The sequence below is a fragment of the Salmo trutta genome, chromosome 30 (genome assembly GCF_901001165.1).
Source record: "Salmo trutta chromosome 30, fSalTru1.1, whole genome shotgun sequence".
In the NCBI taxonomy this organism is placed as follows: domain Eukaryota; kingdom Metazoa; phylum Chordata; class Actinopteri; order Salmoniformes; family Salmonidae; genus Salmo; species Salmo trutta.
This window is the reverse complement of record NC_042986.1, coordinates 20,161,061-20,175,544: the sequence shown is the minus strand read 5'-3', so window position 1 is coordinate 20,175,544 and position 14,484 is coordinate 20,161,061. Positions and strand designations below refer to the sequence as shown.

At 42.4% G+C, this 14,484-nt stretch overlaps 1 protein-coding gene across 3 annotated transcripts in view; it reads right to left on the bottom strand.

Moving 5' to 3' along the window:
• Nucleotides 1–14,484, bottom strand: part of cfap74 (cilia and flagella associated protein 74) — a 49,602-nt gene that overhangs the window by 34,413 nt on the left and 705 nt on the right. For 2 of the 3 annotated variants that reach the window (XM_029723205.1, XM_029723206.1), the window contains exons 3-19: nucleotides 14,258–14,438; nucleotides 13,771–13,920; nucleotides 12,828–12,926; nucleotides 12,391–12,495; nucleotides 11,769–11,942; nucleotides 11,057–11,167; nucleotides 10,732–10,834; nucleotides 10,054–10,211; nucleotides 9,700–9,922; nucleotides 9,229–9,378; nucleotides 7,936–8,100; nucleotides 7,695–7,813; nucleotides 2,427–2,493; nucleotides 2,241–2,330; nucleotides 1,797–1,994; nucleotides 1,427–1,562; nucleotides 997–1,151 (exon numbers count right to left, since the gene is read on the bottom strand). In XM_029723205.1, the coding sequence (XP_029579065.1) occupies nucleotides 997–1,151; nucleotides 1,427–1,562; nucleotides 1,797–1,994; nucleotides 2,241–2,330; nucleotides 2,427–2,493; nucleotides 7,695–7,813; nucleotides 7,936–8,100; nucleotides 9,229–9,378; nucleotides 9,700–9,922; nucleotides 10,054–10,211; nucleotides 10,732–10,834; nucleotides 11,057–11,167; nucleotides 11,769–11,942; nucleotides 12,391–12,495; nucleotides 12,828–12,926; nucleotides 13,771–13,920; nucleotides 14,258–14,438 (2,384 nt within the window). The remainder of the gene's footprint in view (nucleotides 1–996; nucleotides 1,152–1,426; nucleotides 1,563–1,796; nucleotides 1,995–2,240; nucleotides 2,331–2,426; nucleotides 2,494–7,694; nucleotides 7,814–7,935; nucleotides 8,101–9,228; nucleotides 9,379–9,699; nucleotides 9,923–10,053; nucleotides 10,212–10,731; nucleotides 10,835–11,056; nucleotides 11,168–11,768; nucleotides 11,943–12,390; nucleotides 12,496–12,827; nucleotides 12,927–13,770; nucleotides 13,921–14,257; nucleotides 14,439–14,484) is intronic. The other variant, XM_029723207.1, reaches the window with a different exon arrangement.

Here is a 14,484-nt window from a genome sequence, read left to right as displayed (position 1 = left end):
AACCCACTGGCTCCAGGTCATCTACAAGACCCTGCTAGGTAAAGTCCCCCCTTATCTCATCTCGCTGGTCACCATAGCAGCACCCACCTGTAGCATCCGCTCCAGCAGGTATATCTCTGGTCACCCCCAAAGCCAATTCCTCCTTCGGCCGCCTCTCCTTCCAGTTCTCTGCTGCCAATGACTGGGACGAACTACAAAAATCTCTGAAACTGGAAACACTTATCTCCTTCACTAGCTTTAAGCACCAGCTGTCAGAGCAGCTTCCTTGCTGAGCGGCCTTTCAGGTTATGTCGATATAGGACTCGTTTTACTGCGGATATAGATACTTTTGTACCCGTTTCCTCCAGCATCTTCACAAGGTCCTTTGCTGTTGTTCTGGGATTGATTTGCACTATTCGCACCAAAGTACGTTCATCTCTAGGAGACAGAACACGTCAACTTCCTGAGCGGTATGACAGCTGCGTGGTCCCATGGTGTTTATACTTGCGTACTATTGTTTGTACAGATGAACGTGGGACCTTCAGGCATTTGGAAATTGCTCCCAAAAATGAACCAGACTTGTGGAGGTCTACAATTAGGTCTTGGCTGATTTATTTAGACTTTCCCATGATGTCAAGCAAAGAGGCACTAAGTTTGAAGGTAGGCCTTGAAATACATCCACAGGTACACCTCCAATTGACTCAAATGATGTAAATTAGCCTATCAGAAGCTTTTAAAGCCATGACATCATTTTCTGGAATTTTCCAAGCTGTTTATAGGCACAGTCAACTTAGTTATGTAAACTGTAAACTGAGTGGTTGAAAAACGAGTTTTAATGACTCCAACCTAAGTGTATGTAAACTTCCGACTTCAAATGTATGGACTAAAAATTGGACTAAACTTTTGTACTTCATTCAACATTCCAGTCTCTTCTACAAAGAACTGATGTTGTACCGTAGTAATTATTTTCCAGTGTTGATATAGCAACACTATAGCAGTTACTCAAAGGTGCTGTACCTCTCCGATGGTGATGTCACTGCTGCTGTCTGAGGGCTCTTCCGTGCTGGTCTTGAGGGCCGGGCCTCCCTCCTGCTGCTCTGAGGCCAGGCTGCGTCTTCCTGAGGCAGCCTCCACACCCCCCAGGGTCTCTGACACAGCAGGTGTCTGGGCCCCTAATACCACACACACACACAGACACACACACACACAGGGACACGTACATATAAGCATGCATCCACACACACCCACTCTCCAATATTTGCAAGGGAAACTTTCCTTCCTCCTTTCCCGGAGGTGATCACTGATCTGACAAACTTTACTGACGACTGATAACATGAGCTTTGATATAATTATCAAAGCATCTATTAATCAGGTTTAAAAAAACATGCTGAGTAGAGAGTTTAACTATTTCATTTTTACACATCAAAGAGACGTGTGCTTCATTTACCTGACTGTTTGGAGTCTGAGACTAGCAAGGGTTCCTGACTCTTCCTCTCTGATTTGAGTTCTCCTGAGTCCCGTGATGCAGGGCTCTCCTGGCTGTCAGAGGCTGCTGCTATTGAAGTGCTCCTTTCCTGTGAAAGCTACACACACAAGCACACACACACACACTTACAAAACCCCTATACCACTGTCCAGCACTGGCCAGAGCAGTGTCTATTGGATATATTCAAATTACAGTGCATGCCGCTAACAAGACAGCCGGACATAGGAATCAATTGCTCATGGTAAAAAAGTATATATTACTGTAATGTTTCTATAAACCTGATATGACACAGGGACATGCATGTGACTGGGATCAAGGGTCAGGTTCTCACCTCGGTGCTGGCGGAGGAGGCCTCAGACAAGGCATGAGCCTGGGCTTGGAGCTGGGACTGCGCTAGGCTTGGGCAGGGGGAGGACACCAGGGTGAAGCATGTCCCCAGGGCCCCCCTGTTGGTCAGGGTGATAGCCCGGGAAATGGTCTGGCCCACCACGTGGGTACCAAAGACAATGAGGTCGATGTCCACAGACGGCTAGGAGTCATGAGACACAATGAAAAGGTGCATAAGTACTAAGAAAGCACATGGATGAGGTACACAGTATTTGAGGGTACATTTATAGAGATTAATATCACAACATTGTAAATGCAATACTATACATAAGGAATAGAAGAATTGAGGGCCGTGTGCAGCCATTTCAGGAAATATGCTGATGACAGCAGGTAGTAGGATACTAAGATAAATGGGCACTCTTCAGACGAGGTCCTTCTTAGTACTCACATCACATTTCTTAATGGTACATCTGATGGGCACAGAGAAGGGGCCAGCTGCTGACACAAACTGGACCTCTCCCTTCAAATCCTTATTCATCTAGAAGGACATCATTGGTGATAATATGTTAGGGGGATAAATAACTCTTGGAGACAGATGGGTATGCTTGTCTGTCTGTTTGTCTGACTGACTCACCATTGGTTGAAAAATGACCTGCATGTCACAGGCCATCCCAGCTGATATTGGACCAGGAGGCTCAAAGCTGAAACAGAAGATTCAACCCAATTCAAACGAATGCATCTCACACACAGTGGGATTTCCAGTGCAGTCGGAAATGATTCAGACCCCTTGGCTTTTTCCACATTGTTTCGTTACAGCCTTATTCTAAAATTTATTATATTGTTTTTTTCCCCTCATCAATCTACACATAATACCCCATAATGACAAATCAAAAACAGTTTTTTAGACAGTGAAACATCACGTTTACATAAGTATTCAGACCTTTTACTCAGTACTTTGCTGAAGCACCTTTAGCAGTGATTACAGCCTCAAGTTTTCTTGGGTATGACGCTACAAGCTTGGCACACATGTATTTGGGGGAGTTTCTCCCATTCTTCTCTGCAGATCCTTTCGAACTCTGTCAGGTTGGATGGGGAATGTCGCTGCACAGCTATTTTCAGGTCTCTCCAGATATGTTTGATCAGGTTCAAGTCCGGGTTCTGGCTGGGCATCTCAAGGACATTGAGACTTGTCCCGAAGCCACTCCTGCGTTGTCTATGCTGTGTGCTTAGGGTCGTTGTCCTGTTAGAAGGTGAACCTTCACCCCAGTCTGAGGTCCTGAGAACTCTGGAGCAGGTTTTCATCAAGGATTTCTCTGTACTTTGCTCTGTTAATCTTTCCCTCGATCCTGACTAGTCTCCCAGTCCCTGCCGCTGAAAAACATCCCCACAGCATGATTCTGCCACTACCATGCTTCACCGTAGGGATGGTGCCAGGTTTCCTCCAAATAGTTCAATCTTGGTTTCATCAGACCAGAGAATCTTGTTTCTCATGGTCTGAGAGTCCTTTAGGTGCCTTTTGGTAAACTCCAAGCGGGCTTTCATGTGCCTTTTACTGAGTAAATGGCTTCCGTCTGGCCACTCTACCATAAAGGCCTGTTTGGTGGAGTGTGGCGAGATGGTCGTCCTTCTGGAAGGTTCTCCCATCTCCACATTTTTTGGTACCCTTCCCCAGAAGGGTGGCAGGTAGACCAGTGGTTAAAGCGTTGGGCCAGTAACCGAAAGGTTGCTAGATCGAATCCCCGAGCTGACAAGGTAAAAATCTGTCGTTCAGCCCCTGAACAAGGCACTGTTCCTAGGCCGTCATTGTAAATAAGAATTTGTTCTTAATTGACTTGCCTAGTTAAATAAAGGTTAAATAAAAATCTGTGCCTCGACACAATCCTGTCTCGGAGCTCTACGGACAATTCCTTCGACCTCATGGCTTGGTTTTTGCCCTGACATGCACTGTCAACTGTGGGACCTTGTATAGACAGATGTGTGCCTTTCCAAATCATGTCCAATCAATTTAATTTACCAATCAAGTTGTAGAAATATCTTAAGGACGATCAATGGAAACAGGATGCACCTGATCTCAATTTTGAGTCTCATAGCAAAATACTTCAATACCTCAATACAATAGTTTTTTTATTTGTAATAAATTTGCTAACATTTCTAAAAACCTGTATTCACTTTATCTTTATGGGGTATTGTGTGTAAACTGATGAGGGAAAAAAACTATTTAATGAATTTTAGAATAAGGCTGAAATGTAACAAAATGTGGAAAAAGTCAAGGGGTCTGAATACTTTCCGAATGCACTGTAAAAGAGCAGTTTACATGAAAACATTTTATGATCTGCACCAGCCATTCATACTGCAGACAGACATTTCAAAGCCATTGAGACAACACAGCATGATATTCTCCATACTCAGTGGAATTATATTGCAGATCCATTTACACAACGGTTGTGAAGATTTGGCCAGATCATGTTAAACATTATGGATGCATTTGAGGCAGATTGAAATGGCAACATGGTGGGTGTGTGTGTGTGTGCACTAATTGCTAAGTTCCACGTGCTAAGTTCCACGTGCTAAGTTCCACGTGCTAAGTTCCACGTGCTAAGTTCCACGTGCTAAGTTCTGTGTAAAAGGCAAACAAGTAAGACAAGTTCAAAATGAATATAACAGCAACATTCTACAAAAAAAGCATCCAGAACTATTTCAATACTAAAGGATGTTGTGTCTGCAGGGAAAAGAAAAGGAATATAATTGAAAACAGGGGGGTCAAAAGTTGACATTAAGCTGTTATTCAGATATATGATCGGCACAACATAACAGGAGCAAAGGTTAGCATTCAATTCTTAAAGCTACTGATTTAAGAAACCGTATTCCGAAATTCCTAATCAATTAGGAAACATCACATATGTCTGATATTGTATATCCTACTAGCGCATACTGATGACCACATTTTAAAAAATGATCTCGAGGCAAAAGCCAGTATCCCAAATATTAAATTGCAACATGTGTATCTGTTGACACATGCCAGACAGAGCCAAGAGATTGCCCTGGAGCACTCCAAATGTTCCAGCCTCCAAAAGATATAAAAGGCTACCCAATCGATACGGTGGAGCGAAAAGGCCGCAGGAGAATTTCTCAAAATTCAATAGATAAACAATGAGTTGGAAAAAACAACCATAAGCACAACAGTAAAGAAGACTGTAGAGCACAAGCTGAGAATCAGTATCAAACTATTGTGTGATTATGGCTTAATGATTCCAATTATTATACAGTATATTGCTCTCATGTCACATAGACTTGAGCTGAAACCCATTTTGAGTCTGACACAACCAGGCTCAACCAATTTGACTAGACTAGTTTTGGAGTGACCTCTTTTTCCAATGACAAGGGAGGGTTTTTGATCTGGACAGTCCTCTGGCAGAGAGGCTAGGAGAGGAGGGCTGAAATTCTCCCTGGATCCCATTCCTCACCCCTCTCCAAGTAGGATATACTGTAGATCAGGGTTCCCCAATAGGTGCCCCTCTGGGGATTTTATTTGGCCGCCCAAGTTTTCTGAGAAATATATTTTTATTATTATTATTATTTATGTTGTTGTTGGACATAAGTCTAACATCACCAGGAAATCAACTCAAAATTATATATATTTTGCTTTTTTTTTTTCAGATTTTGGGCATGTGTGTGTGTGTATATATATATATATATATATATATATATATATATATATATATATATATATATATATATATATATATATATATATATATATATATATATATATATATATATATATATATATTTGGCCGGGAGTGATTTATTTTGGGGATATACATTTTTTGTTGTTGATGTTGGACATAAAAGACTGTAAAATCACTAGGAAATCAGCGCAAAGTGATAATTTAGGAAATTTGTTCCCAAGTATTCCCACCTGTAAATAGAGAGGCATATGTGATCGTATCCCAATGTAATCAAGGTTTGAAATGATTCAATTTTCTGTCAAATACTATATCTGTTCGGGATTACTGCGGTCAATTTGCAGTGTACAAATTATTTATAACTATGTTCCGCCCCCGGCCATCCACTCAAGGAAAAATCGATCCCACGGCTGAATGTAATTGGGGACCCCTGACCTATACAATCTGACAGTCTGCTTTCTAAATGCCATATGAACGCATGGAGGGAGGCAGTCTTTCTAGGTTCAAAATAAACGTTTTCAAAGAAAAAAGAGAACAGTTCACTAGGGATTGAGTGTTGAGTGAGACCATGTTGAAGACGTGTGGTGAACAGTACAGTAAATCAGGCCATATTTACAGTTAGACTAAAAATATCTGGCAGGAGCCCATAGGTGCAGTATGACTGCCTGGCATATACATTATCAAACCCTCCTGGGTGACACTGATCCCATAACAAATCAATTAACAATGTTGATGAACTACCTAGTGCTAACACCCAAACATGCCCGATGGCTACATATGTTGCTGTGCCAAAACATGAGTCCTGCCACATTAACCAGAAGAGAGGAGCCATACGACAAATTCTGAGTCAGGTGTCCATTTTGGAACCATCTCAGGCTCTGGCTCAGTCTTAGGCAGTAGCATTAAAAGCACTGAAGGATGTAAGTAAGCCAAATTGTTTATAAAAAAATGTTTAAGCTGTAAAAGTGCTGCATTTTAATGTGTATTACGCCTTAGTAACGTTTGGCAGAGCCTGGGCAGTCCACCTAGCAGAGTCCCAGCAGTAAGGCTCAGACATGGCAGAGAGAATCAGCCCTGGCGCACACACAGCTACGCTGGGGGGGAAGAGAGATGGGGAGCCATTTTTAGAATTTCAGGGGGCGTCGAAAGAACGATGGACGGGCGGCGTGTAAAAATCAGAGCATGTTCTTGGTTAACGTTTGTCTACCGCTGAGCAAATGTTGATTTCAGATACTTAAGCCCTGAACATAGTGGTCATTTAAGGCCTTTTAAATAACATTTTAAAAGAATAATCCTCTAAAACAAAATACTAAAATTCACATTACAGATTACATAACAGTCCCCAATTTATTTTTTTCAATCACAACAACCATATTACTTGCATTATAGTACATTATAGCAATCCATCCCCATTTTCACCAGAAAATCTATTGGGTACAGATTTTTCGGGGATTTAAAACAACATTCCATTAAGGCATTCAAATCTACCTTTTCAAAAGTGATACTACAGCGTACTATAGACCCAATGAAGGATCCTCCTCCTCCTCAGGGTCACAGTACTGGTGGATGATAGGCTGTGGCACTGGCAGCCCAGAGTAATGGGTGAGCTGAGCTGAACAGCTCACTGAGAAGTAGAGTGTGTGTGTCTGTGTTGTGGAGTGTGGAGTCGATGTGTGCAGACAGGCCCTGCCAAGTCTCCAACCAACCCAACCACGAGACACTCTGACTGGGCTCTGTGAGCAAGCAGCAGCCTGGGAGGACGAGGACTTAGTTCACTCACCCAGGCAGAAAGAGCAGAGGCCCACGTAACTGCATAAAGTCCGAGTTATCTCACTATCTCTCTGGAAAGGGATAGAGTGAGTGGTGTGGGACCCATGTGTAACACTCATCCTTTGTTTGTGGGTGGGAGGCTCGGGACAGAGAAACGCATTACCAAGACTAAGCTAGTGTGTAGGCTTTGCGAGGGGGTGGATGCTCGAGGGAGAAGTTGTGCGGACCCAACCAAACATCTAGGATCAGATTACCCGACCTTAAATTGTTAATTTGACCATTTGAAGGATAGTAAAACAATTTGACCCTAGACCCATACATGAACTATTCCCTGTTTTTCTGAGCCTACGAGAAATGAGTAACAGGTTTTGATCGCTTAGCAAGACAGTTGTTTTCCACTTCTGTTCCAATTCAACCTACCATGGAACTTAGGCTATAACGCTCACCTTATAGAAATGAAATCCATCAGTTCCATGGTGACACCAAGTAACTTGCAATAATTGGTTGTGTAGCTGACATTAGTCAGGATGACCTTCTTCTTGTACGTCTGTCCCACATCAAAATCCTGCAACAGTATTTGGATTTGTGAAATACCTGTATGTCATTTTGTCTGAAATGACTGCACAGTATGAAATAACTGCATGTTCTGCAATACAATAAATAGTTACACAATGCAGAACAATGTACCTTGAAGAAGATGATTTCTGGCTTACTGATGAAAAGTGAGCCTTTAAATTCCTTCCCCTGTATAACTCTTTTACCAGCCACTGGAGGTTTCCCCACCGGCAGCAAAGACATATCCTGTCTCTCTGCTCGCGACTGTAATGATTTAGCATCTTTATTTGGAGTGCTCTGGAAAATCAGGGGGGAAATGAACACCAATTCAGGTCGTATTTCAAAGTTGAAAAATATCTATATATTGAAATACTACAGCTTGAATTTTAGACAAACAGATATAACATTTTGGCTTATGTTTCTTTCAAAGCCATATTGGCACAAGAGGGCATGGCCAATGCAACCAACACCATGCCATGGAACAAATTACATTAACAATATGTTAACAATTATTTAGAGGCAGCAGCACTAAATTCACAAGTACACTACAGTAGATGAACTCTACAAACAAAACATTAATAGTGTATGATTGTACACAGTAGTTGCATAATATGTAGCGTACTGTAGAGACTGGCCTGTAGTTAATGTCTACCAGTGTAGACCATTCTGAATTCTCATAGACAGGCCATTCATGTCCCACTCAGTTAATCAAGGCAGGCAAGGATGCATCCAGACATAAACAAGACATCAGCCTTTGAGGGAGAGCGCTAATGTGATGTGCATTTAGGAAAATTGCAGTGATTTCAGTCTCACCCTCAAGAGTTAAGGAGCTGAGTAATTTTGGCCTATGGTCCTTTTCTCATTACAACTCAGGTCCCAACCCAATCCTCATGTGTCGTGATGTTATGAGGACATCATTTGCAGAAGTGCATGTGAAAAGTAAAAACCTTTCCGCATGACTTCTCGCACACAGGACTATCTGGCCTGAATGACTGTCATGTTCCGTTGGAGGCTTCCATGGCACCAGCAAATGAGAAGTGATGTCTGTCGCCATGGATCTCAAGAGTGGGAGAGAGGCAGTAGAGGCAACCCACTGCTGCTGGCTGGGGAGTAGTAGAGCAGTTCTAAAGCTATCCTTTCTCCTGTTCTGTACAATATGACCTAGTGGTACCAGTCCCAGTTTAACATTTATTTCTCACTTACTATTTCATAGTTCTCAATGGTCAATTGTGTTTTCAGATTTACCACAAGCCTATAAGGCTTGATTGATTACACTATAGAACAAATTACTTATGTTTACTATACTTATGGATATACATTTATTTTGAGATGGAACACAAAAAGGAAATAGAGTTGAGCATCATGTCTAATCTCAATATGATTGTATTTGTGAGTTGATGATGATGTGTGTCATTAAAATGGTACCTGGTGAACTTGACGTGTCTGGTCCCAGAGGCCAGTGAACTCAGGCTGCGCCAGGCTGTCAGTGAGGCCCTGCTCCTCCTCCAGGTCCCTGCTCTCCTCCTGGTCAGACAGCTCTGATGAAGAGCTGCTGTCACTAAACACTGTGTTCTGCTGGGAAGGACGTGAGGGGATGTGTGGATGCTCATGGTCGAAAACAGACACATCAAGCTGTCACAACGTGCCTTCAGAGTGAGATGTGCAACACTCTGCCCACATACATACATACATACATACATACATACATACATACATACATACATACATGCATACACGCATACACGCATGACGAGAGGGTATTAGGTACCCTCTAACTGCTGTGAAAAATAGCCAACTATTTATGGAGTTTTCATGTCATGTGTACCAATTTGTTTTATTAGACTCTTGTTTCAGCAGTCTGAATTCTTCATTTTTGTCTGTGATATTTCCACTCACTCGTTTTCTTTTCTCTTCCTTTGTTTCTGCCGGCTGTGGATCAAGGCTCTGAAGGAGCTTCTCTGGAGATCTCTCCTGCCCTGCCAACCTCTCCACAAGGCTGACTTGGGTGGGAGGGAACAGCAGAGCATGGTGCCTCTTACGTCTCTCTAACAACTCCTCTTCCAGCAGTAACTTGGAGACAATTTCCACCCGTTTGGATTTCTGCTTCTCCTGAAATTCTCTGAAAAACGACCACAACAACAAGCCATTGTGAGCAAAATAGGATCATATTTCTCCTTGGCGCGTTATTGTGAGAAGAAAACACCCACTCATTGAGTGGGAGAGAGAAGTAGATTGATCAGAAGAACACACTCTTTCTTTTGGTGGAATTCCTGGAGCTTTTTTTGTTGGTAGATGTACTTGGTGCTGTTGATACCCTGTGTCTGTAGGGACTCTCTCAGCTGTCTCTCCTCCTCCTCTTGTCTCCGAGCCTGGGCTCTGGCCCTCGTCTGTTGGGCTCGCATGCTCTCCTGGAAACAACACAAATGTAGAGTGAACAAGGTCAAGGAGGGATGACACTTCCCCTTCGTCCCTGAAGACAAAACAGAAACTAGGCTTTCAGTAAGAATAATACTGACGCTTCTATAAGCAGGGAATATACTGTGTGATTTGAACACAATGATGCAATGATTGTAGTAATCAATTAGAAATTAAATCGTGCAGTGAGGGCTTCCATCACACTGTGTTCACTCCACTAATACAGTAGCAATTGGTCAAGGTGATTAAACTACTAAATCGTACAAAGAGGTCTAAATCAGAGGAACTCCAAGAGGTCTAAATCCCTCAATTGGAAGGCAGAAGTAATTGTGTCACCTTGTGTTCATGACAATGTGACGATGCCCATTGCTATTTTCCATTATGCTGGACCCTCAGAAACACAAGCTAGGAGCTGAGGACCAGCGCTCTTATCTTAACTCTACTCAATGCTTAAACAATAGCCTTGGGTCGTGGCATTTCATGTTCACCCTCAAAAAAGTGTCCACTGCTTACTTTGGTGGCTGCAATGTTGGCCTTCAATGACAGGACTGCCTGCATCCTTTTCTGCTTCAGCCTTCGACTCTGCTGCTCGTTCTCTGCCTCTTCCCGATGCATCCTGAACACAAAAGGGACGTAGCGATCACTCAAGAGTGAAGGAGGGTGCATACATTAATTTGATATGATGTTAATTATAAACTGCTACGGGATATCTGGTTATCAACTCTCTCACGAGTTCATAGCTAAGTTCAATACATTCTATATGCTCATTTTATATGTGTTACCTGTTGATAGGTTGAACACAACAGTTACCTGTTAATAGGTTGAACACAGCGGTTACCTGTTGATAGTCTCTTTTAGATACAGCGCTGCTTTCTGGCGGCTAGCCTGGGCCAGCTCTGTGGTCCTCTGACAGTGAGTCTCCTCTTCCTTCTGTGTGGCTGCCTGCCTCCTGTTAACAGACAAACAACATCACGTTCAAATGGAAGGAATCTTTACTAATGACAAATCAATTATCTCAGTAACATTAGACTAGGCTACTGTGTAGCATTTTTTTGTATGTCTATACAGTCAGATTAACCTGGGTCATGACAATGTTATGGAAAATGTTATAACTACCATGTATGGCACTCTGTATGTAGTCTTTCATGACAGACATAACGATTAAAATGTAAACGTGATTTCTTGTATTGGTATTTATTATGGATCTCCATTAGCAGCTACTCTTACTGGGGTCCATCAGAAATTAAGGCAGAGATATATATTATAATAAAAAAAGTATGCAATAAAATACATTTTATAACATATTTCAACATACATTAACTGTGTGCCCTCTGGCCACTACTCTAGTACAACACACAATCCAGGTGTACGTGTGTGTATAGTGTTTATGTTATGTGTGTTTGTATGTGTGTGTGTTTGTACCTGTGTGTACAAAGTTTCTGGGTGTCGAGATTACTTTGTATGTGACATTAGTATTGTCTAGTTTGTGTGCAATAAAGTTATGTTGCTCACAAAAAAACTAACAAATCAAAAGGAGTGAGCTGCTTTACGCTTTGAGGCACTGTGTCCGGAGCTGCAGGCTCTGGGTGGAGGTGTATTCCTTCTGCAGCCTGGCCTCCCCTCTCTGGGCCTGCAGCGCCTGGTAGGCCTGCTCCTCCTCCTGCACCTCCACACGGAGGAGGGAAAAACGACCCATTTCCACCTCCACCTGACACATTTCCAGTCTGCAGAGAAAGGGGGAGTGGTTGGATGGAGGGAGAAAGAGAAAGGGGGAGTGGGGAGGGAGAGGAGAACGGATAATGGGGAGGGAGGGAGAGGAGAGCGAGAAAGAGAGGGGGGACAGGGAAGGTCAAGGATGAGAGCGGTGCTAAAGCTAGTAGTCAATGTGCAGCACTATGAAATTTTAGCTGGGAACCGAAGAACTCAAGTCTGCAAGGAAAATGGTTTGTTCTAATGGGAGCTTGTGGCATTTGAATCAAATTGCTCTTGAAAAAGCATCTTGGATGTTTGAAGAAAGAATTATAATTGCAAGTAGCAGAAGTATTGTAGCTATTTGCCCAACTGGAATAGCACTCAAAGGGTGAATATCTCTTTAAGATAGATAAACTTGGCAGTCACTTTGAAGCCTTGTAATGGGGCCTAAACAATGCTGCTGCAGTAGTGCAGACTCACTCATGTTCCCTCAGAGTGGTGGCCACGTGTGACTCCAGCTCCTCCTCTCGCTGTAACTCCTGACACAGGCGCTTGTGCTGGGCTCGGAGGCGAAACACAGCCACACTGCATGAAAACAAATGGGTGCTAAGAGACATTGTATTTCTTACCTAAGTGTTGTATAAAAGAAAATCAGTATCATCTAATTGTTTTGATCAAGTCAAAAACAATCCCATTAACATGGGGATAAAGAGGTCATCACCTGGGGCCATAAATATCAAGCGTCTCAGAGTAGAAGTGCTGGCTTAGGACCAGTTTTGCCTTTTAGATCACAATTAATAAGATTACATGGACAGGGGGGATCTGATCATAGATCATCACTCCTACTCTTAGTCACTTGATACAGTACATACGCCCCCTGACCTGGCTATATCTGGGTTTGCTTTGTTTGTGCCTACCTGTTGTCGTCCTCTTTCTGTTGCTCTATCTCCTCTTTCACTCGAGCTCTCTGCCTCTCCAGCTCAGAAATATGCAGACGGCAAACTTTGAGCTCCTCTCTGGAAACCAAGAAGTAAAGGCAAAACACTGCACTAAATATACAACAACAAACTACAATGTGAAAAGCTCTCATTATGACAGTCACAAGAACATTCAGAGACTGTTAGCAAGGTAATATGTTGGATGTGGATGTAAAAATGAATTCATGGCCATTATGTGACTGAAATTGGTTCCATAAAGAAAAATGATATTTGTTGTGCTGACAAAGAAGTAATGAAGGTGTGCTGAAGCAGGGACAGCTGTGAGATTTCAACGCACCCAACAGCTTTGAATGGCCCAATGTTCTCTTTGCAATCTAATGAAGTGCAACATAACAATCTGTGACTGGGCTAAAGAGCTGAAGCAAATAATGATGGATCATTATGCTTCAGGCCATTTGTATATTAGCTAAAAGCCAAGGGCTTTTAGCAGCTATTCCAATATGGCCCTGGCCACAAAAAAAGATTGCCCCACACAATCTACTGCAGTGTGGTGTTTTGTGTCAGCAGCGAATGACCACCATTTATGTTTGTGCTAAAGGTCTGCATCGTAGCTCATTGGGTGCTTAATGGTTTTCTGTAACACAAAACAACAACAAATGTGGACACATTATCAGAAATGCTTCCTCTTCGGCTGAAATTATTTTTCTTTTAATAGTCAAATCACTGAATTACAGAAACGGTCCCTTGGTTTAGGGCAGGACTAAAAAGGGGGCATTGGAATGTCTTTGGGCAGAACAAATCTTTGATTTGTGTTAAGGTGGCATACAAAGGTCTGATCCTTGCCAAACACAGGCCACGTCCCAAATTAAACTCTATTTCCTTTATAGTGCACTACAAAAGTATTTTGGATGCAAACACAAACCTGGCTTTCAGCACGTTGTGCTCCTTCTGTCGGTGGAAGCAGTCCAGCTGGTCCAGGTTTCTTCTCAGCTTGAACATCCGTGCTGTCTCAGCATAACTCTTCTTTCTGCTACGTCCGCCATCCTCCCCAAGGTCGTCATCATTATCCTCACTTTGCAGATTAAAGAGACATTGACTAAGGTTTGGTGAATGCTCAAGAATTGATCATTATTAATAACATGTAGTAATCTAACAATATAAAGCACACAAATATTAATGTAAAATAATTACTTGATAATCCTTCATCTCATTCCCAGACACTTGCGCAATAGTCTTGGAATGAGGTTAGATAATCCTAGACAAAATATTATTATAAGTAAAAAGTTAATTATAAGCCAAAAGCCAAAATTGGTATGTTGTATAATAAAGCGGAATTATGTTGTATATTTAAAGCCAAATTAAAACAGATTTTTCAATTATCATCTGTCCTCAAAGTAGCAGACACCCACCAGTTAGTAGCATCTAACTCTAAAGACAACTCTGTTGCATCCGTTGGTTGTGCTGTGTCCTCTCTGAAGGTGTCCTCTCTGAAGGTGTCCTCTCTGAAGGTGTCCTCTCTGAAGGTGTCCTCTCTGAAGGTGTCCTCTCTGAAGGTGTCCTCTCTGAAGGTGTCCTCTCTTGTGCCTTCATCTGAATTTGTGGGAATACAACTTTATAATGGCTAACTAGCTAGGCT